The 23,188-nt window shown below is 41.1% G+C and overlaps 1 protein-coding gene across 4 annotated transcripts in view; it reads left to right on the forward strand.

Moving 5' to 3' along the window:
• The window catches only part of LBR (lamin B receptor), a 33,916-nt gene extending 10,728 nt beyond the window's left edge, over positions 1-23,188 (forward strand). For all 4 annotated transcript variants that reach the window (XM_081943340.1, XM_081943342.1, XM_081943341.1 and 1 more), the window contains exons 3-14: positions 5,676-5,870; positions 10,138-10,221; positions 10,701-10,881; positions 11,100-11,296; positions 13,016-13,070; positions 14,762-14,956; positions 15,099-15,202; positions 15,523-15,648; positions 17,366-17,534; positions 18,638-18,718; positions 19,632-19,754; positions 20,862-23,188. In XM_081943340.1, coding sequence (XP_081799466.1) covers positions 5,676-5,870; positions 10,138-10,221; positions 10,701-10,881; positions 11,100-11,296; positions 13,016-13,070; positions 14,762-14,956; positions 15,099-15,202; positions 15,523-15,648; positions 17,366-17,534; positions 18,638-18,718; positions 19,632-19,754; positions 20,862-21,022 — 1,671 coding nt within the window. In that variant the 3' untranslated portion in view covers positions 21,023-23,188. The remainder of the gene's footprint in view (positions 1-5,675; positions 5,871-10,137; positions 10,222-10,700; positions 10,882-11,099; positions 11,297-13,015; positions 13,071-14,761; positions 14,957-15,098; positions 15,203-15,522; positions 15,649-17,365; positions 17,535-18,637; positions 18,719-19,631; positions 19,755-20,861) is intronic.

The following is a 23,188-nucleotide window of genomic DNA, read 5'->3' on the forward strand; positions in this document are numbered from 1 at the left end:
CCTTTAATTTTAGGCCTCTGCCGCTCAGCCACGCTCCTGCAGGAGGCCGCTTGGTGGCTACAGGGCCTCGCCGGGCCCGCCCAACGGACCCTCGGCCACCACCCACTGGACATCAGCGGCGCTGGTAATTTGGCCACCACGTGTCCTTTGCACCGGCACAGGGAAGGATTTTCTTTATCCTTAAGATCTGGCCAGGCCTTCGCCTTTTTTTAAGCTCTAGTCTCCTGGCCTACTGACTTCCCTGCCTCTCCTGCAAGGGTTACTGCAGCCTGAGCTGCAGGCCCACCTCATAGCTCAGCCTCCTGGGTGTCCTCCTCCCATTTGGCTACTGGTGTTAGGCTGAAATGGATTTATTAATTTTTCCTATACCTGTATTATTAATCATAATTGTCTTTTTTCTTTATGCCTTTCAGTGTAGCCAGTCGAATTCCGCTGCAGCCCACCCGTTTGCCTGTGTTTTCTGCATCATCCTTGTGCGGTCATTGGCATGGAGCTCCCTCCATCAGGTTCCGTTGAGGCTAGATCCGGCCCCTCTCAGGCCCCTAGCAAGGATCCCCCTTACAGTAGGGGTGGGAGTGTGGGCAAGGGTATCTCAGGGGACACCCATAGGCACCCTGTCAAGGCCCCGACTGCAGCCGAAACCAAGGACGCTGAGAGACGCCAGCGGGCCCTTGATAAACAATTTGAGAAGGCCCGGCGCCAGGCTGGGACAGGGTCCCCCCCAGAGGTGGCCCCCGTTCCCCCATCCAGAAGTGATATCTTGGCATTGCTGAATGAGGAGGTAGAGTCTCAGGATCTGTCCCCGGACAGATCACTGGCGGAGCCAACTTCTCCTGCCCCGTCCTGGTCATATGAGCAGGACCCAGTCCCAGAGGGTCACACCAGGGCTCCCCCGGCTGGGGGTTCTCCCTACCATCTCCAAGACCCCAGGGACCCGGGATCAGATTCTGATCAGGAGCCCGAGCTGTCACCGCGCGTGCAGGCATTGGTCGATCGTGCTATCGCCAGAGGCATTGCTGAGGGCCTCCAAAAGCGCTCCCCTCCCCCTTCGGGGCCAGGGACCACTTCCCGGGGCCCGGCGGCCCCTCCTCCAGCCAAGCGTGCCCGCCATCCGTCCCTTGAGTCATCCGTGGTCAGCGAAACCTCCGCCATCGAGGACGCTGACCAGGACGGCCTGGAGCTATCTGAAGACGAGGGCCTCCCCCCGGACGCTCCTGCCTTTTCCGGACTTTTCAAACCCACTCTCTTTAAGTCCATTCTCCGTAAGGCCAAACTAGCTACCAGGGTAGGGATTAAACCTAAGCCGGTCCAACCTTCGGCCGATGCTGTTCCCGAAAATCCCAATGCGGCCATGTTCGACGCCCCGGCCCCCCAACAGGAGCTGGTCCCGGTTCCGGGTTTAATCCTGGACGTAATCCAACGCCAGTGGGCCCAACCAGCCACCTTGTCTTCCCCCAGCGGGGCAGACAAGAAACTTTACTCTATGGACCCCACCTTGGAAGACCTTTTGGTTCTCCCAGCCGTGGAACCACCTATCACTGCCCTGACCTCCAACTCTTCCCTCCCAGCAGAACTGCTGGATGGGCTCAAGGCGGAGGATAAGAAGGCGGAGAGGGTGTGCCATAAGGCCCACCTGGCGGCTGCCTGGGCCATCAAAGCCTCCTCTTCCGCCTCCTTTTTTAACAGGGCCTCCGTTATATGGCTAAGGGAACTGTTGACCAAACTCCCGGCAGGAGACTTGCGCCTCCGCCAGGATATTTCAAAAATTATTGCGGCCTCCCAATATGCGGCGGACGCATCCCTTAACACCTCTAAATTTGCTTCTAGAGCCTTGGTGGCCAACGTCACCTCACGCCGCCTGATCTGGCTCCGCCACTGGCAGGCGGACCAGAAGCATAAGTGGAAGCTGGCCTCAGCCCCCTTTAAGGGCGCCAAATTATTTGGGGAGGCGCTTGAGCCTCTCCTCATTGAATCCAAAGATAAAAGGAAGATTTTGCCTTTCACCACGAAAAAGCAGGACCGCAAGTCCGCTCCATACCCCAGGAGGCAGCCCTTTTGTGCCCCTGAACCCTCTACCTCTACTTCCTTCTCCCCGCCCTACCGACCGGCCGGTCAGTCAGGGGACAGGTTCCAGGACAGGTCCTCCTTTAAGGACAGAGGTAGACAACAATTCGGTTTCCGTAAATCCAACCGCGGAGGTGCCTCTAACAGGCCCTTCCGCAAATCTAAGTGACTGCCCGGGCCCGTCACCCATAGGGGGGCGCCTCCAGCTATTCGCCCACCATTGGGTCCAGACCACGGAGGACGCCTGGGTCCTCCAGATCGTGAGGGAGGGCCTATCCCTAGAATTCCTATCCCCCCCTCCCCGGAACTTCATCCGGTGTCCCACTCCTTCCTGTCCTCTGAAGAGGGAGCTTATGAACCAGGAGATTCGCCATCTCCTGGAGATAGACGCGATAGAGCAGGTCCCCCCCGACCAGGAAAGGAAGGGGTTCTACTCCATCCTCTTCCTGGTACCAAAGAACTCGGGGGGCTGGAGGGCCATCTTGGACCTGAAGAACCTCAACAGGCACATTGCCTACCGGAGGTTCAAGATGCAGTCCCTCCAGTCCATCCTGTCGGGGATCCGTCAGGGAGACCTCCTTACCTCTATCGACCTCAAGGAGGCTTACCTACACATCCCCATCCGTCCCCAGCACAGGAGGTTCCTGCGCTTTTTTTATGCCGGCAGGCATTTTCAATACCGGGCCCTTCCCTTCGGCCTGTCGTCGGCCCCCAGGACCTTCACCAAGGTCCTGGCGGTTGTAGCAGCCCAACTGAGGCGCAGACCCATAAGGCTCCAGTGCTACCTGGACGACATCCTGATCCAGTCGTCGTCCAGGCAGCAGGCCTTGCGGGACCTCCGCATCACAATGAGAACCCTGAGGAGCCACGGTTTTTCCCTAAATCTGAAGAAAAGCCATCTGGTTCCCACCACCAGACTTATCCACCTGGGGGCGGTCATAGACACTTCCCTGTGCAGGGTCTTCCTATCCCAGGACAGGCTAGACAGCTTAGTGGCCATGACCCGCAAGGTGATGCTCGCGAGACAGGTACCGATCGTCCTCCTGTCACAGCTGTTGGGAAAAATGATCTCTTCCATCTCGATCGTCCCATGGGCTCGCCTTCACTCCAGAGCTCTCCAATGGCTCCTCCTTCCTCACCAGAGGGCCTCAAGGAGCAACTCGAATCGACTGGTGAGCGTTCCCCCAGCAGTGAAGAGATCGCTCCGATGGTGGACGTCCCCTGCACTCCTCAAGGGCCACCTGTTCAAGGAGCCCAACCGGTTAGTGGTCACCACAGACGCAAGCCTCGCCGGCTGGGGGGCACACATGGGTCATCTAGTGGTGCAAGGCAAATGGTCACTCGCAGAGAGCTCCTGCAGCATCAATCTTCTGGAACTGCGTGCGGCCCGCCTGGCACTCCGGCATTTTCGCCAGGACATTCTCCATCAACATGTCCTATTGATGACGGGCAATGTGGCCACCAAGGCCCACATAAACCGCCAGGGGGGCACCAGATCCAAGACGTTGATGAAGGAAGCGGAATCCCTGGGGCGCTGGGCGGAGAGGCATCTGGCATCTCTTCGCTCCGACCACATTTCGGGAGTCGACAACACCCAGGCGGACTGGCTGAGCAGGACCACCATAGACCCGGCAGAGTGGAAACTGGATCCGGCTCTGTTTCGCCAGCTGTCCCGCAGGTTCGGCACTCCCGTGGTCGACCTATTCGCATCCAGGGAAAATGCTCAACTTCGCCGCTATTTCTCCCGCTTCCAGTCCCCGGGGGCGGAAGGGACGGATGCCCTTCGCTCTCCTTGGCCCTGGGGCCTACTTTATGCCTTTCCTCCGCTGCCCCTGATTCCACAAGTCATCCACAGGATCATCGCGGAGGAGGCGGAGGTGCTCCTCGTGGCCCCGCACTGGCCCCGTCGTTCGTGGTTCGCCGACCTGGTCAGCCTCTCCCTGTCACCTCCGTGGAAGATTCCTCCAGACCAAGTCTTCCTCAGCCAGGGGGCCGTAACTCATCCAGAGCCCCAATGGCTACAATTGGCCGTCTGGCACTTGAGGGGGACCAGCTGAGGCGCGAGGGCTTCTCAGGGGAGGTAATACACACCATTCAGGCAGCTAGGCGACCATCAACCACTCGAATCTACGATGCCTCGTGGGCCTCCTTCGCCAAATGGTGCGACGCCTTACGTTTGGACCCGGTGACGGCTCCGGTCTCCCGCGTCCTGGACTTCCTACAAGGGGGTCTTGCCAAGGGCCTCGCTCCAAATACCCTTCGACGACAGGTGGCGGCCCTCTCCACCGTTTGGGCCGGTGACCCGGTCTTGCCCCTTAGCAAGGTGCCCAGGGTCCGTTCCTTCCTCAAGGGAGCTTGTAACTTACGACCTCCCACGGTCCACCGTTACCCCACCCGGCAGCTGTCCGTGGTTCTGCAGGCGCTCACCGCTCCACCCTTCGAGCCTCTCAGTACTACGTCGCTGCGTCATCTTACACTAAAGACGGCATTCCTCATCGCCGTGACGTCAGCTCGTCGTATTTCAGAACTGGCAGCCCTGTCAGTTCGCCAGGACCTATGTACCGTCCACCCAGATAGGGTGGTGTTGAGACTGGACCCTACCTTTATTCCAAAGGTTAATACTTGGTTTCATAGAACGCAAGAAATTGTGATTCCTGATTTCTGTCCGAGACCGTCACGTCCCAGGGAACGACAGTGGCACATGTTGGACGTGAGAAGGGCGCTGAAAACGTACATCGCCCGCACCTCCGAATTCCGGAAGTCGGAGTCTTTATTCGTGTCATTTCATCCAGGTTCCCTGGGCAAGAAAATCTCCTCTTCCACTGTTGGCAGGTGGCTGCGCGCCTGCATCGCCCTGGCCTACGAAAGTCAGTCCAGATCGGTGCCCCGAGGCATCACTGCGCACTCCACTCGCAGCGCGGCTACCACTGCGGCCTGGGCCACCCAGGCATCAATACTAGACATTTGTAAGGCGGCTACGTGGTCCTCCCCGTCGCCCTTCATCCGTCATTACAAACTGGACGTTTACGCCTCGGCTGAGGCGTCCTTTGGCAGGAGGGTACTTCAAGGGGTCGTGTCTTCGACCGAATCCCGGGACTCTGACTCTGCCCACCCAATCGGACAATAACTTGGGTATGTCCCATTGCTTGGACTCTCCAAGCGGTGCACAGGAAAATGACTATTGGCTTACCTGAAGGGTCCTTTTCTGTGCACCGCGGGAGAGTCCAACCCACCCTGGTCTTCGGCCCGGGGATTCTTTCCTCTTTTTTCAACTGAACACTCCTTGGACGCCTTCGCTCCATCCTCTCGACAGATTGACCTTTCGGAAATTTATTCTGGCAGTAATCACACGAGGAGGTGTGGTTAAAGGGAGAAAAAAAGTTCCTCAGTATCCAGGGCAACCAGAGTGAATTAACCCATTGCTTGGACTCTCCCGCGGTGCACAGAAAAGGACCCTTCAGGTAAGCCAATAGTCATTCACTTTTAGATGATGTTTCTGGAGCTTGAGATTTAAAATAACGTGCCACTTTTAAATGAAAATATAGATATCAATACTTACTGCTAGCTAATTAAGTTTAATAAAATAATTTTATTTAATTCTTTTTTTCTAGTCTGTGTCATCTTTTCGATTTAGAAAAAGCAGCTCTTCCTCAAGTTCTCCATCAAGACGCAGTGGTAGCAGATCTAGATCGGGCTCTAGATCTCGTTCACCTGGTCGACCATCAAAACACAAACGTCGTTCTTCCTCACGAAGCAGAGAACCAAAAAATGAAAATAATATTGGGGAACCTAATTTGACTCCTTTGGTATTTGATTTGATCTCTCTTAATCCTTGTGATGTGGGGGGGTATATTACAAAGCTACATTCATATTTTGTTTTATATTGCTTTGTATTTCTTTAGATTTAATTAAATTGTTCATCAATGTGATCTAAAAGCTGTGTTCATTAGTTGTTTATATGTTGCTAAAAGGTATTATAATGAAGTAGGAGCTTTACCTAGGTACACGTTTTTCAAGATGAAATAGTAAGATATGGGAGATAACAGTAATGTTATTAATCTGTTGTCAGCTGGCAAAATCTATTTGTCATAAAGCTATGCAGCTTTAAGGATACCTTTAAAATAATTTTAATTGCTTAAAAAACACTACTCAAACATAGGCTTTTAATACCTATACAGATTGGAATCTGTAACCACATTGACTTTCAGTATTTCTCAAATGTTCTGATGTAGTTTTTGATTGAAAATACTTATTTTGAAGGAAAATATGATAAACATATTTAGAAATGTAATTTGTTTACGTTTCAATTTAATGTATGAAAGGGTTGGAATGAATTGGAACAGAGCATGCATCTGTGAAAATGATAAGAATTATTTGATAGTTTTCTAAGGAAGGTAAGGTGTTACCTCAGGAACTTAGTTTCCTGCATCTTGTTAGTCTTTGTTGCATGTGCTTCTAACAAGACAATCCATGCTCCACAGTTGCACCTATTGTTATACCTAATGAATACTAACAATAGCCGTAAACTATATTAACTAAAATTTGATACTAAATTACTTTGATGACTTCTGTGTGATTTGTTCATTCTACTTTGGTTAAACCAAAGAAGCAATACATGATAAGATTCAATAAAAACTTGGGATATACAGAACCTCCCATTCATGAAAACTGCCCAATGACTCCTGGGATGGCTGGACTGGCATGGGTTAGAAGAGATTAGTTCAGAACTTTCCAGAATGTTCCATTTCTGAAATGATGGATTTTGTGCATACCTATGAAGAATTCAAGTAATTTGTCGCAGTTCACTAATATCTGAAAAGTCAATCAATGAGAGTAAGATGATGGAGTTTAGTACAGATGATGTTGAACATCAAAGTATGCATTTTTATTTCATTATATTTAGACATTGGCCAACTGCTATTGACATTAATGAGAAATACGGGAAAATATGGCTCACTAGTAACTATGCTTCAGTATAGGGCTTTTTGACTGAAGAATCTTCAAGCATTGTTGCAATAAAAGGATGGTAAACCAATGTTCTAATTTAAATTAGAATGCTACATTAAGTAGAATAAGGCTAGAGAATGTTTAGCATTACTGGTCTTTGTAACAAATAAAGATTTGATTTAAGTATTATGTAGCAATTTTCTATCAAATAGAAATCTTGGAAAAAAGAAAGATTGTTTCTAAAGAACTCCAAAGGGAATGAATTCAAATGTATTGGTAGAATAGCCACCTGCCTTGGTGCATTATGGTGTATGTAGCCAACACAGAAATGTTGGTTACATACCATATGCTTCTTTCAGTCAGAAACAAATGCTTCTCCTGGCAGCTGGATTGGACAGAACCTAGGCAGATTAGATGGCTTATCTCTCCATCACTTAGGATCAGTAGCAACCTGCTTCATCTGGAGTACAAAAATTGAGTTAGGCATATAGTTTTTGACCAACCCCCCCCCCCCCCTGAAGTTGCAGCTTCACTTTTCACTTTGGAAAGAATCAAAAGTTAATTCTAAAGATCTTGGTAGCAAAAATCCTGGAAATTATCCATTTCCCTTTTTGGCTTTAGCATTACTGTTTACTTCAGGGTGCAGAAGTCAGATTTACAGATAAGCATCATGTAAGTGTCACAGGTTTTCGGCCTCTTAAGTATTCTTTCCCAATCTTTATGATTACAATAGCATTATTCCTCCGTCTCTTAAAAACAAATCCACTGGTTTCACTCTTCTGGAGCACCAGTCTGGTTAGCTTTCATGTCCCACATTCAATTTGTGCTGGTTTTGCCTCCCTCATTTCTGCAAGCAGAAAGGACGAAAGTGACTGACCTAGGAGGAGATTGACAATTGAACAGATACAATTATACAGTTCCAAAATGCTGGTTTTCTTTCTTCAAAATAAAGCTCAAGTCATTTAAGGTGGCTTAGGATTTTCTGTTTTCCTTTTTGGAAGTTTTTGGTAAAATATTAATATTTGAATGGATAAGTCCAATTCTTTGGATCTCTGCATTTTCCTGTTGAAGGAATTTTCTTGATTTTCTCAGGTTCCCTTAATAACACTCTCTTAGCATTCTTAGCGTCTACAGCAAATTTATTAAGGATGGAAAAGATATTTCAAAGCACTCAGATGACAGCTGGTCATATGATGATAGCTTTCCCAGAAAAACTTGGTGATAACTTTCTCAGAAAAGCTTCTGCAGGAGATAAGGGAGCAGCTGTACCACCTCTTTTGCCAGGTTTTCATTCTGTAGTTGAAACAGCTGTTTGATTTCATTCTTGGTGAGATCAGACAAAGAATCAATAATTAGGGAAAGGCTGCAGTCCTCTGGCTGATTCTAGCTTAGGTAGTATTCAGTTTAGAGAGAATACTAAACTATTGGAGAATTGTTTGACTCCCTCTTCTTTGTGGCAACCCCTGAGATATAGCAGTCTTCCAATATCTCAGGGGTTGCCACAAAGAAGAGGGAGTCCTCCAAGGTCCCTTCCAACTCTACTATTGTATTGTATTGTATATTGTACAGCTAGAGGTTCATATGTCCTAGCCAGGAGATAATATTTGAAGAATTAGAATGTCAACTGTGTCATAGCTTGCCTTTGATCAGGAAAAAAAAGTCTTTTTCAGAGCATGTGAAACTTTAATTGAAAACAAGCTGTGCTACATTGGAGACAATTTTTTTGTGTATTTAACCACACTTGGCCAAATAAATTGTTCTGTTCTGTTCCTCTTTGCTCTGCTCTGCTCTATTGAAAACCTACAAGAAGGTTGTATTTAGCCTTATTTGTCCTCAATATGAATTTATGTTTTTGGGGGTTTCAGCACCATTTAAGCAAATGCAGGTTTCACTGAAACTACAAAAGACTAAGTTACACACCAGAGATTCCTACAAATCATCTCCATAGGGAAGAGATGTACCATCAATGACAGCATCCTATTTTAGGAAGAGATTGGATGCCCTTATGCTATTGATATTAAACCACTTTGGATTCCTGACATTGACTTCTAATCAGAGCAGCAGTGTATTTGAATAAATATCACTCTTTGATACCAGTACAATATTTTTATCTTAAAAACCTTTTAGTTGATCCAATTTCAACCAGAAAATTCATTGTTTTGATTAGCAGAGATGGTTTACAGTTAATCCTTAAGTAGTAATTGGGACCAGAATTTCCATCACTAAATGGTGTAGAGAGAAATAGAATGCTCTGGAATTCTCTAAATGGCTTGGCCCTGGATTGCCAATGTTGCACTTACTCTGCATCACAGAACTTTAAAGATAAAAATTTATAGTACTTTTTGATATTAATAAGCTTAAGACTTTATCATGCCTATTAAGGTTAAATAATCAAATGTGGTTGAAGACAAAGGAGAAGGGCAAGAAACTATTATGATTCCTTCAGACTTTAGCCGTAAATCTTCAAAGTACATATCAGGCACACATACAGTACAGGCAGAGAGATTAAAAGACAAAACACCAGTTCAGATCAATCTATAGAGTAAAGAATGTTCTGAGAGTAGTTTGATATTTCTGGAATTATATCCTCAGAAATAGAATTAGATCAAAGTGTTTGGGACATGTTTCTGATGAAATAGGCTTGTTTCAGGGTTTCGATGCTTCAAATTGCTTTTAGTTTTGAGGATTTACTTGCAGAAATTGTAGAACCATTCCTCCCATGGAAAATCATCTTGGTATCTTAAGACATTTTAAAACAAACTATTAAAAATTGTTATAGAAGGTTTGGATTTTTTTTTGCCAATAAATAGAATGTTAATTTGTGTTTTTGCATGTTAGTAATGTTAGTAATGTTACCAACCAAAGGGTAATTAGATTTATTATTATTATTTATTAGTGCATTTTTGGGTACTTTCTATAATTGTTAGTACGAAAAAAGCATAAAATAAAATTACTATATATTATGATTCAAATCTTTATTCATTATCCATAAATCTGGTTTCTTTTCATGTCTATACTTAATATTTATTATAGTTATATAATATATAGATTGTTATAACTACAAAGTTTAATTGTAACTATTAATAAAATAATTTCTCTTTAAAATATCCTGTTTTTTCAATCCAGAGGCTTCATGAAAATAATACAAATCAGTATAATGGAGAGCCAGATATCACAGAAGTGAATTATTCTACTCATGCCACTTTAGAGGTATGAAATATAAAATATTCTTTTTTTTTTTTTTTTGCTGACGGGATCTGCAGCATGCCTTTTCTGGCAGCATGGGTGAGTGGTTCCTCAGATAGCCTGGGCCCATACCATGAAGGTCTTTAAAAACGATAGCCAATACCTTCAATTGTATCCAGAAGCAAATTGGCAGCAATGATGTAACATGGACATACACACCCCATGGGCCTCAAGAACTGACCTTGCTACCACATTTTACACCAGTTTTAGCTTCCAAATACTCTTCAAGAGTAGCTCCATGTATAGAGCATGAGATGACCAGGAGCTTGCTTGAGTGGCTGAGTGCAGGGGCTTCCAATCCAAGGAATGAACTATTGGAAATATTGGCCAATAACAAAAACAAATGAGAGCGATAATACTTGATCTGAGGAGGGTTCTTTAGTACATATTAATGGACGATAGCTATTTGTCCATCTCCCCCCCCCCATGCTATTTGTGTGTAGCGGCAAAGAATTGAGTCTGAGCGAAGAAGAGAACGCATTCTGGAACGATATAATTTGCATCCTAGAAAGGAGGAGAAGAGAAGAGAGGAGATGTATTCAGAAGAGAAAAATTTTGAAACACCAAAAAGTATTGAAAAAGTATGCTGGAAGACAAAAGAACTGGAATTTGGAGGAAAAATCGGTATGCTAGTTTTGAAAGTCATAAACTATAGTTGCATAATAGTCTGAAGCCTTTGATGCATAACTGAAGTTTTAAACTTTCCATTCACATTAATAAAGAAAATGATTTTGAACATAAGAGAAGGTACAGCTACTGTTTTAGTTGATATCAGTTATCTTTCTTGCTGGAAAGCTTCCTTTAATTGAATTGATTCTAATCATTGTATAACTTTTTTTTAGGTGCCTTCTTTATGATATTTCTTCTGCCTGGAACTGTGTTCTGCTTGTTGTTAATGTGCTCACAGAAAGACCCCAGTCTTCTGAATTTTCCTCCTCCACTACCAGCTTTCCAAAATTTATGGGAGACAAGAGTGTTTGGTGTCTTTCTTCTTTGGTTCTTTCTCCAAGCCCTATTTTACTTACTACCGATAGGAAAGGTAAAACGTTTAGAAGTAGAAATTTGATTTTTTAAAATCTAATTTATAAAACAGCATTGTAACTTCATACTGATACTTCTAAACTAGCATTTTTTAAAATCCTGTTTTATGTAGTATAAATATTATTTATGCTCCATGGCACAGGGCCTAGTTACTTGCGGGATCGCATCCTGCCCCACACATCCCTGCGACCTATTCGCTCGCACAGAGAGGGACTTCTCCGGGTGCCGTCCTCTAGAGAGTGTCAGAGGGCGGCGCCCAGGAGTAGGGCCTTCTCTGTGATGGGCCCTACCCTTTGGAATGACCTCCCCCCAGACATTAGGACAACAACTGACCTCCGCTCCTTCCGTATGAAATTGAAGACCCACCTGTTCCGACTAGCCGGCCTGGCTTAAATTTAGAGCTTCTCCACCTCTTGGGCATTTTTAATTGTTAATTTTAATTTTTAAATTTTAACTGTCATTGGGGTTTTAATTGTTTCAAAGTACTGTAATTTATTTATTTATTTTCTACCTCCTCCATATTATATTGTTGTGATCGTTGCTATTGTACGTCGCCCCGAGTCCCTGGGGGGAGAGGGGGCGACTAAGAAGTCAAATTAAATAAATAAATAAATAAATAAATATTTAAAACCTCCCATTATAAAATGGTTACAAGAGGTGAAGAGAAATGCTAATGTATCAGGTTCCAAGAGTACATGGTGGTAGAGGGTTCTTGTTTTAGTTTTGCCTTTCTTATTTAATGAGCATTTTATAGATTGCCTTTGTGCCACATTTTCATCCAGGGTAATGATTTTTCTTGTGAAATATTAAATAGAATTCTACAAATCATTCAATGCATAGGATGGATCTGTCAGGGATTTTGAACTAGGTGAAGGAAAAGGGAGTAGGCAAGGCTTTCATTCTTTTCTACCAAATTCTGGTTGGAATTCTGTTTGGGGACACTCCTATAGAATAAAACCTCTAGATTCAAGGGATTAGATGCTAAACAAAATGCCATTCTTCCTTCAGATAATATATTGTGATGGATACAGTAGTTCTAGTCCTTTCCTTTTCCAGATGGGCTTTATAACTGCGTGGAAAGATCTAGTGCAGGTAGTGCTTGACTTACAATCATTTGTTTAGGTAGAAACTGTTTGAAGTTACAATAGCAGTGGAAAAGTGACTTAATGTTTTAATGTTGTACGCCGCCCTGAGTCCTTTGAAAGAAGGGCGGCATATAAATCCAATAAAAACAAACAAACAAACAAAACTTGTGACCTTTTCTCACAAATACGGCTGTTGCAGCATTCCCATGGTCACATGATCAGAAATCAGGTGCTTGGCAACTGGCATGTATTTATGACAGTTGCACTGTCCCAGGGTCAAGTCATCACCATTTGTAACCTTCCCAGCTGACTCCGATAAGGATTGTCAGTGGGGAAAGCCAAATTTGCTTAATGATTGAATGATTCACTTAACTTACTTAACAACAAAAATTGGGGAATCAGTGGTTGGTCATAAGTTGAGGACTATTTTGTGGTTACTTTTAGTTTTACACCCACATATTGGTGAAAGCTCAGATCTCATAGTGCTGTTCAGAGTTCTGCTTCCTATATCTCAAGACTGTGTTTGGGGGTGAGGGTCGTGGGTGAGTGTTAAAAATCCTACTATTTCTTTTACTATTGCATGATCTACGAAAATGTGAATATTTTAGATGAAAATATATTTTTCTTTTTAGATTGTAGAAGGGGTACCACTTTGGAATGGAATTAGACTGGAGTATAGAATAAATGGTAAATATGTATTTAGAGTTTCTTTGGAATTTACTAATCTGATGTTGATACAATTAGTACCTGTATTTCAGTTACATATTGTAATTTTTACTCTCCTGGTCTCAACTCAACATTCTTGGATTAAATGACAAAAAACTGCCTTGTTTAGGATCAGTATATCTTAACATGTTTAAATCCTATATCATTTAATTACCCACACATTAAATGAATTAAGCCATACCTTATGAAGGGTTAGTGCATTTTAATAAAATTTGTTCATCTGAAAAGATGTTACCAGAATATCTTACAGAATATTCCCATGTTTTACTATTCATATCTAAAATTATGTTCAGAACTTTTATTCTGAGTTTTCTCCCATGCATGTATAACAAATAGTTATCCGGGGATGGGCCTTTTCAGTTATAACCTCCCAATTCTGAAATGGCATCCCTGATGAAAATATGTGTGGCCAACTGTTGCTTTTTGATGGCAGGCAGATATAGTTTTACTCTTTTACTTATTTTAATTTATCAATGAATAAATTATATGTACTGTTAAAAAGTGCACTATTGTGGCTATTAGCACTTGCACACCTTCTGCTCAACAACTTTGACATTGATTCACAATGGAAAGCCAAATGCATTACTGAATGTCCGGATATAGGAGGACATATAAATAACGCCACACAAAAGGTGCCAGGCTTTGAAATTTCACGGAGCAATGCACAATCCTGAATAGAATTTGAATCTCACATGTTGTATGCTGGGACTCAATGAAGCATAGTATCCTCTCCTCAGTGTGATTGCCACATCAAACTGTAGATGTAAGCCGAGTGTTATATCTGTCTAGTGTCTGATTTTTCTCATATAAACTTCTCATGTTGCACTTCAATAGTTAGATTGCCTAGGCATTGGTATCTAAATATCTATCTTTTTAACATTTATATTTTATTGTGCTTTTTAAAAAATCTAGATGAAATATTAAATATATATTGCAATGTATCATATGTCATATGCTTAATAAATAAATTGTTGCTATTGATTTTATTACTTATCATATTATTTTGATATTAGTGCCCATAAATTGTCCTCATAAAACCTAATTTAAAGGATGGTACTCAAACTGTTAATTATTTTTTTAAAATATTTTATTTTTTTCCTGCAACTGCAGAATGAATGATCTCTATTCAGTCACAGAGGGCATGTTAATATGTATTAATGGTGGTGGAAGTGTCTAGGATGTTTCTGGTAGGCTGCAATACATTCTGCAATGAATCCATTGTCTCTGATTTAACCGAGAAATAATTGGTTGAGTCCTATTGCTATTCCAAACCGTTGTTTGGGGATTTGATATATACAGGCCCTGTTTCTGCTCTTTTACTGTTGTCATAATCACAACAGGGATAAATAAAGCTTGCCTTTTGGATATCTTGCTTGAACGGAGATGAATAAGCAACCATGTTTACTCATTTCTCCAGCCATGCATGTCTTATTTCTCTAGCCAGTTACAAAGAATCGTGTCATTTCAGACATGACACTATGCCACAGTTGGACAATGGACTGCATACAGTTCCAAGCACATTTTGGAAATGAGCTGATTCCTCCACATCAAAATTGCAGTAGAAAATTTGGTGGCAAGCTCTTAGCTCATAGTACCTGTCCTACTATCTTTGAAAAAGCGTGTCTCATTTGTTGTTTCTTTTCTTTTTTAAGGAATCTACGCTTTTATCCTAACAGCTATAGCTGTTGGAATTTCTCTATATTTTGAAATGGAGCATTATTATTTATATGACCACTTCCTGCAATTTGCTATCTGTGCTACAGTTTTTAGTTTATTGTTGAGCATTTATCTCTATGCCCGTTCTCTGAAAGCACCTGAGCATGAATTATCCCATGGAGGAAATTCTGGTAAGTGAAGATAATATTGGAAAATAATATTTCAGAATAGAATAACTCCAATTATTTATGTCATTCCTTTGTTGTTTTATAATCTATTATGGGGCAATCAGCAGAAAATTCATAGGAACCATGTATATATTCTTATTTGTAGGGAATATCTTTTATGATTTTTTTATGGGACGTGAATTAAATCCTCGCATTGGAAATTTTGATCTGAAATACTTCTGTGAGTTACGACCAGGGCTAATTGGTTGGGTGAGTATTAATCTCTTGTTGCACATTCCACAATGTTAAGTAAAATAAAAAATGAGATAAGGAAGAAATGGGCAAAGTAGTGGAAAATATATTATCATGCAGCATGATAGCTGCAACAAGGATAAAAATATATAAATTTGGAAGTTTTCCTAGATAAGCTAATAATATTGTACTAAAATATAATTGAATTGTTTTCTGTGAAGAGGAGGGTGCCATTTGAAATATTTTATTCCGTTTACATTAGATGATATTGGCTGAATTAGATCATTGTAGACTTTTAAGGATAAAAGTGAATAACATGCAGTTTAATTTTTCCAAAGACTGTTATTAATTTGGCCATGCTTTTCACTGAGATGGAAGTGCAAGATCGGAACATGCCCTCTCTGTCAATGATACTTGTTAATAGTTTCCAGCTCATCTATGTGGTGGATTCTCTTTGGAATGAGGTAACTAGCAATTGATAGTTCTTGAATGAATTATTGTTAATTTTTAAAACTGTGGTTATAAGGTTTATACTGTATATCTTTCCTCCAAAATCTCAAGAAGTTATGCAAGCTTGTAAAGTAGATAGTGATTGATGTAGAATCTTTCAGCAAACCTCCGTAGATGAGCATGGGCTTAAATTTCATCTTCTTTATTGTAGTACAACCATTTAACTGCTACTCCATATAAATTAACAGAGAAGGGATGATAATTTCCTCTTCTACAATTTGATTCATAATCTAGTCCATAGATACCCTAAGTCCTACAAATGGATTTGAAGGGTAAAAGGAAGTAAAAAATTGGTGAAAATCTGAAGTGACACTGAGTTTTACTATAATTTAAACCTTGAAGAATTGGTATGCACTTATCCATATTTTGTATATTTGCTGTTCTTTATAAAGCCTTATAGAGCTTCATTTTGAACTAGATGAAGCAAATTGGGCAAAGTCTTTGGGCAAGGTGGCCATAATTTAGTACCTAAAAAAAGTGATGAATATATTCAAGTGTTGGGAATTCAGTTTAAAAATTATAAAGATTTATGCAATGCGTTCAGAGAAAATATTTCACAAGCAGTCAGAGCATAGATGAAACACTTTTTTTCCAAACTGCAAAGCAGGCTGCTTTAAGAATTACTCCCAGTTATTTCTACTGTAGGTACATGTCACGTACAATAACTTCACTTGGAGGTAGGTTTCTGTGGCACCCAGAAAGCACTGAGGATGTTTCCTGTTCAGACAGGGATGGGCAACTCAGAGACCATATGCAGCCCATCATTGTTCCATTACTAATTATAGGAGTTTTGAGATTGCATTGCTGAAATTCATAGGCAAATGAATGATGACAGCAGGGTTTTTGTTTTAAGGAGGGAAAGGTTCGTTTCTGTTTGGGGTTGTTGTTTTATTATTTTAAACAATTGTGAATGAGAACACAGGCCTTTATGAGTTAATCCCTATCCATTCTCACACTGACATGTGCACGCTGATGCCCAAACCAGGTTAATTAAGCAGAGTGGCTGAATTTCAACAGCATCATTTTGGAGTCATATTTGTGAAAACAATGATGGGAATAGGAGTTTACTATTAATATTAAACATTAATAATGTTAACCATTCTACCTTTTATCGCCTTCATAACCCAGAACCATTTAAAAGGGGGTATTTTCTACTCTTCCCTTTTGGAGACTTGCATTGCTGCCCAATTGCTGACCATCTTTGTTTAGGAAGTTTAAAAACTTTACTTTCCAAACATCTCAAAAATAATTGAAACTTACTGAAATATCCCTTTTATTTGCTAATTAGCCCAATTTTGCCTCAAATTTCTACACTGTCCTTTTGAGTTCACTATTAGAATTGAATCTACAAGAAAAGGCTATAATATTTTATCTTTTAAAAGTTACATGATCAAAAAGTTGTTTTGCCTTAGACACATACATTGTAGCAGAGACATTTTTTTGGGAAGGCAGTAATAATCAACTAAATGGGAACTATAAATAAATGTATTTATTTAGAGATGTGTGAATTCAGAATTCATCACCATTTCTCAATGGCTTAATAAAAAGTATCCTTGCAAAAGGTGCTGTGTAATGGGGCATGCATTTAACGAAGCAAGGTTGGCAATAGCTGCTTTGAAAGGTTCTGATCTAAATACTAAGTAATTGAATATTCTTTTGTTAATATTTTAGGAAGCAGTTTTAACAACAATGGACATTGCAAATGAAGGGTTTGGATTCATGCTAGCATTTGGAGACTTAGTGTGGGTTCCCTTTCTCTACAGTTTACAAGCTTTCTATTTAGTGAATAATCCAAATGAGATTTCATGGCCTGCAGCTTCTGCCATCCTGACTCTAAATAGTAAGTTATGACTTAATGATAGGAATGTATTATTTTGCATTAATGCATAGAGCAGCACAAAAGATTTCAACTGAACATTTCTCCCTACTCAGCACTGAGCAAGAAATGGAATAATCATGATAATACTGTACAAAGGGTCAGCAAGAGATGAGATATTATGACAGTGATGGCGAACCTATGGCACGCATGTCACAGGTGGCACGTGGAGCCATTTGTCAGGGTACGCGAGGTGCTGACCTGTCAGCTGAGTTCACCCTTTTAAAAGCCATTTTACAGGCTCCAGAGGCTTTATAGGAGCCTCGGGAGGGTGAAAAGAGCCTCCCCTGCCCCCCCTCCCGGAGGCCCTCCGGAGGATTCATGAGCTTCCCTGAAGCCTCCAGAGCGCAAAAAACAGGCCTTATGGGCAAACCGGAAGTTCGGGAATCGAGTTCCGGTTTGCTCGGAGGGTTGTTTTGACTGCTCCGGAGGCTTCAGGGAAGCCTCTTGAAGGTCCCTCAAGCCTTTGGAGCGCTCAAAACGACCCTCCAAGCAAACCAGAAGTCACTTCCAGTTTGCTCGGAGGGTCGTTTTGACTGCTTCGGAGGCTTCAGGGAAGCCTCCTGAAGGTCCCTGAAGCCTCTGGAGGGCTTCCCGGGGGGCGGGGGAGGCTCTTTTCGCCCTCCCCAGGCTCCTATAAAACCTCTGGAGCCTGGGGAGGGCGAAAAAGCATGTAAAAATGGGGGGGGAGCGCCTGTAGTGCGTGCATGCGCACTGGGGGGTGTCATGCATTGCATTAAGGGTGTGACACGTCTGCACACGACCCCTCTGCGCTCCCCCCACTTGCGGCACACAAGCCAAAAAAGGTTCGCCATCACTGCTCTATACCGTTTCAGACAAATAGCTATCCAACATCTTAAAAACTTCTGGTGTTGGGGCATTCACAACTTCTGGAGGCAAGCTGTTCTACTGATTAATTGTTCTTGGTTTGCTAAAGACTGAATTTAGTGATAATAGAATTGAAAAATATATGCATCTGTATAAATGATACCCTTATCACTATTGTTGTAAAATGATAATAAATAATAAGTCATCTTATAATCAGTACTCTTATTTTTTCCCCCAAGTTGTTGGCTATTACATTTTCCGTGCTGCCAACTCACAAAAGAATTTATTTAGAAGAAATCCAAAGGATCCAAAAGTTGCTCGTAAGTACTGTTTAGACCTACTGGTTTTGCATCAATAGTCTACATACTATTTATTCATAGGTACCTTGTTTCCCCGAAAATATGACCTGTCCTGAAACTAAAGCCTTGCCACATTTTTCGCGTGGGCAAAAATATAAGCCCACCCCCGAAAATATGGTAGCGTACAACCATAGAGCGTACTCCCAGAGTAGTATCCTACCTCTGTGCTTTGGAAGCTGCAACGGAGGAAGGATGCCGCTCTGGGAGTACGCTCTATGGTTGTATGCTGTGCAGCCCACACCCATAAAGCATATTCCCAGAGCGGCATCCATCCTCTGTGCTTTGAAAGCCGCAAAAAACCCAAGCGGCAGGCGGGGCCAGCAGCAGAGATGCCCTGGCTCTGCAGGTACTGTAGAGTTAGCCAAGGGAATCGTGAGCCTGCAAGTCGCGTGAGCGGGGAGTGTAAAAGCTGCTCGTGCAACCCCCCTCTCCAGCCATGCAGAGCCTCATTCACTCACCTAGGGGCATTCCAAAGGCACCGAGCCGCGGGAGGCAGAGGACGGCGAACAGGCGCTCGTGTTGTTTGGTGCCTTCCACTTGGTCGGTCAGCGGCGCTGTGCCTGGCTGAAAAAGGGGGTTGCCGGGCAGCTGCTCACAAGTGTGGTCAACTCATGGCTGCTGTGTTGCTGCTGTGACAGCGCAACACAGCCATTCGACCCTGAGGCTGTGCTCGGCTCTTTGGGAGCCCCTCGCAAGGGAGCAGTCGCCCGGCAACCCAAAAATAATAAGCCCTCCCCTTTAATAAGCCCAAGGCTATATTTCGTGGGTCAAAAAAATATAAGACCCTGTCGTATTTTCGGGGAAACACAATATGTTTCTACTGCCATTTTATTATATATATGCATATATATATGTGTGTGTGTCTGTTATACAGATTTGAATGTTATTCCTACTGCAACGGGAAAAAACCTCCTTGTATCTGGCTGGTGGGGCTTTGTGCGTCATCCTAATTATTTAGGTGATATCATTATGGCCCTGGCTTGGTGCCTACCTTGTGGTAAGTTAATAAAGCAATTTTACTTTACACTTTTCTTCTTCCTTTTGTATCTCTATTCTGTTGGTGGAGTGATAGTTATTGACTGTAATATAAGATTTTCACTACCAAAGATTTATATATAATAAAATGCTTGGAAATAAGAAAATTTTCACAGAAAAAGAATATACTATATTTTTTTTTATTATAAGGCACATCTTTTCCCCCCTCTTATACACCAAATGTAGCCTTGCCCACCCACTGGCCCCCACCCTTTGGCAATTTACCTTTTTGCAGCAAATGGGAAAATGGGGCTTGCGACGGTGGCAATAGGCTATGGCAATCCCTGCAGCCTGAAACAGCTAATCATCAGGAGGCCTGTGCTGAAACGGAAATTGAAAGTGAAACAGCTGTTTGCTCTTTGGTGCAAATTGCTGGGAGGCAGCGTTAGAATTTTTTCCCTTCTAATCAGTAAACTGAAACAGGCTGTTTGGTGTTTGCTGTTTGCTGCAAGGAGGTAAGTCAATAACTATAAATGCCTATAGAATGTTCAAATTATTAGACTTATTTTTTAAGGACTGCTTTATTATTGTTCTAGACAACTTAACAAAATGGAGAAGCTTTTTAAAATAAATGTTTGATCTGAAGAGGCCCAGTGCTATTGTATCTTCTTTTGAACAACAAAGAATAACGTATACTTCCAGAAAGCCACATCAATTTTAACAGCATCTGTATAAGTATAGTCTGAAATATAACACTACAAACATCATATATAATCTGTGCTGTTTGGTGCAAGGAGGCAAATTGCTGGGAGGCAGAGGCAGATTCCCCCCCCCCCCCTGTTTTTCTCCCCTAAAGCTAGGTGCGTCTTACACTTCAGAGCGTCTTATACTCTGACAAATACTGCAATTGAACAACAAAGAGATGATACCATAGACGATGTGATTTCTTTCATGGCAATATTCCTTTGTTATATTTTTATTAAACATAATACCAAAGAAAAAAAATTAACATTACAGTTAAAATATTTTAATACTTCACATTACATTTTTGTATATAGATTTGCACTTATAATTATATTATGACTAATGGGATGAGGAAAAAGTAATGATACTTTATATTTTTTTATAGGATTCAATCATATTTTACCATATTTCTATGTCATATATTTTACTGGTTTGCTTATTCACCGAGAAGCCCGTGATGAACACCAATGTAAGAAAAAATACGGTTTGGCATGGGAAAAATACTGTCAACGTGTACCGTACCGCATATTTCCATACATCTATTGAGCAACTCCTGATGCAAGATACAGAGTTTCGGCAATGAAACCTTTGGTGTATATATCATACCTCTTACCTTTGCACTTGGAATATATAATAATTGTACTGGATGTTCTTAAAAATACATTTTGATAGTGCATTTCCAGATATTTTTACCAGCCATCTAATTGATGCAGCCTTATAACTTTTTAACCACTGGCCATTTTAAGTGACATATTTTTTTTATTAAGAAATAATAAACTAGTTGTATAGTGCATGAAAAGTATTAAGTAATTTGTATGCTTTATAAACTGGTTATGAGTAATGTTCATTTTCTGTCCTGTAAAAAAGAAAACCAAATTTAGGGCTTAATTACCAATATTTTCTTTATAATTTTATTTTGTATTTTTAGTATTCATAGTACCTTGGTCAAAAAGCATCATATAAAACAGCAGTATACTAAGATATAGTGGAAAGCAACATTTGCTATCTTCCAGCTAATTATATTTGTTCTTACTCATTTTTACTGACTCCCTTGAGGATTTGGGCAGATGGAGGTTAGAGCGGAGTTATAAATACGACTCTTCTGCCTCATTAAAAAAGGCTCCATTTAAGTTGTAGACAAGATTGTAACATACATGTTGAAGTCTGTAGTTGAGTGTTGAGTGCAGTTGTAAGGGGATATATAAAAATGTCCCATACCACTCTCATGGAATATCTCAGGTTTGAAAATATTAGTGGTAAAAAAACATTAGAGATTTATTTAGTGAGAATAGAAAGTAGTGCAAAATATGAAATATTGTACAAACTGGAAACCCTATGAACCATTGCTTTACACTGCAGCTTTCCTTTATAATATTGAAAGAGTTTGTTTTACAATATTTGGCTGTAAAATGGAATTGTTTTTCAAGTTTGGATTTTTTAAAATTATAACCATTTGCTTATTTTTTTTAAAAAAAATGTAAAGTATTGTATTATTGTGAAATATTTTAAGAGCTAATGACTTCATTTAAATATGGTGATGCATTATGAAAAAAGGAAACTATTCAACTTTTACAACTTGGCATTACTACCTCAAAGTAGGTTATTTTGCCTTTTTATATTGTTATGTAAGGAAAAGATTGCTTTTTAAACTAGCTTTTTAATAAGAAATGTCAATTAAAATCAACTATATAAGCACTAATGCATTTTTTTATATTTTTGTATTAATATCTTTTAACTATAGCTATGGAATATAAGAAATTCATAGCTTTAACAATAGTAATTTTACTGTTAAAGTTTTTATTGAAATGGCTGTAATTGCAAAACAATTGCTATTTTAATATATAAAGTTTGAAGGCAGAGGTATTGAAATATTTTTTTCAAACCGTGGATTTCATAATTTTATAGCAGTCAGAAAAGGTAGCCATTTAATATCTGTGTAAAGCACCCATAGTTTGTATATATGAATATGTAGCATATTCTTTATAACTTTTGCTTTTAATTTTAATGCAGTTTATACTACTTTCAAAATATTGTGCAGCAATAATTACTGTGAAATATTACACAATATAGCAGAGCCTCTTTTCTTCTCCTTCCGTCTACTATATTTTATGTATCTACTAGCTTTTGCTGGGCATTGTGTGCCTTTATAAAAAATGTGGATTCAGTCTATTTAACCTAATAAGTTGCCCAGTTTTGAAATAGAAGGAACTTAGCATTTGGTAATCTTTATTCCTTATATATTTATAAGGACTGTTTTAGTTTTGAACAAAACTATTTTAAATTTAGATTGTAGTAATTAATTTTAGGGCTTGGGGGCAATAACTATTTCACATATGATAATGGCATTTTTGATTCTGTGATGATTATGCTCCAACCCCCAAGCACTCTCCAGAACTTTGGAACTACATTTTACATATTTCTGTTGGCTAGACTAACTAGAATTGATGGAGGTTGTGGCCCTGAACACTTTTAACAGGGCTGATATCTATAAGCAATAGGTAGAATAGACGTTCCATGATTTTCAGGTATTCTACACAAACTTTTTGAAGAAAGGATTTTTTAAGATAACTATATTGCCCCAGGAGTATAGTTCCAATTAAAATAAACAGCAATTTGTCATGATTATTGTTTTTTCTTTTTATACCTAGAATGTACTTTTAGATTTCATTTCATGAACAATAACTTCATAATTAAAAATTAGTCCAAAAATTG

This window comes from Natrix helvetica, assembly GCF_964273705.1.
Source record: "Natrix helvetica genome assembly, chromosome: 2".
NCBI lineage: Eukaryota > Metazoa > Chordata > Lepidosauria > Squamata > Natricidae > Natrix > Natrix helvetica.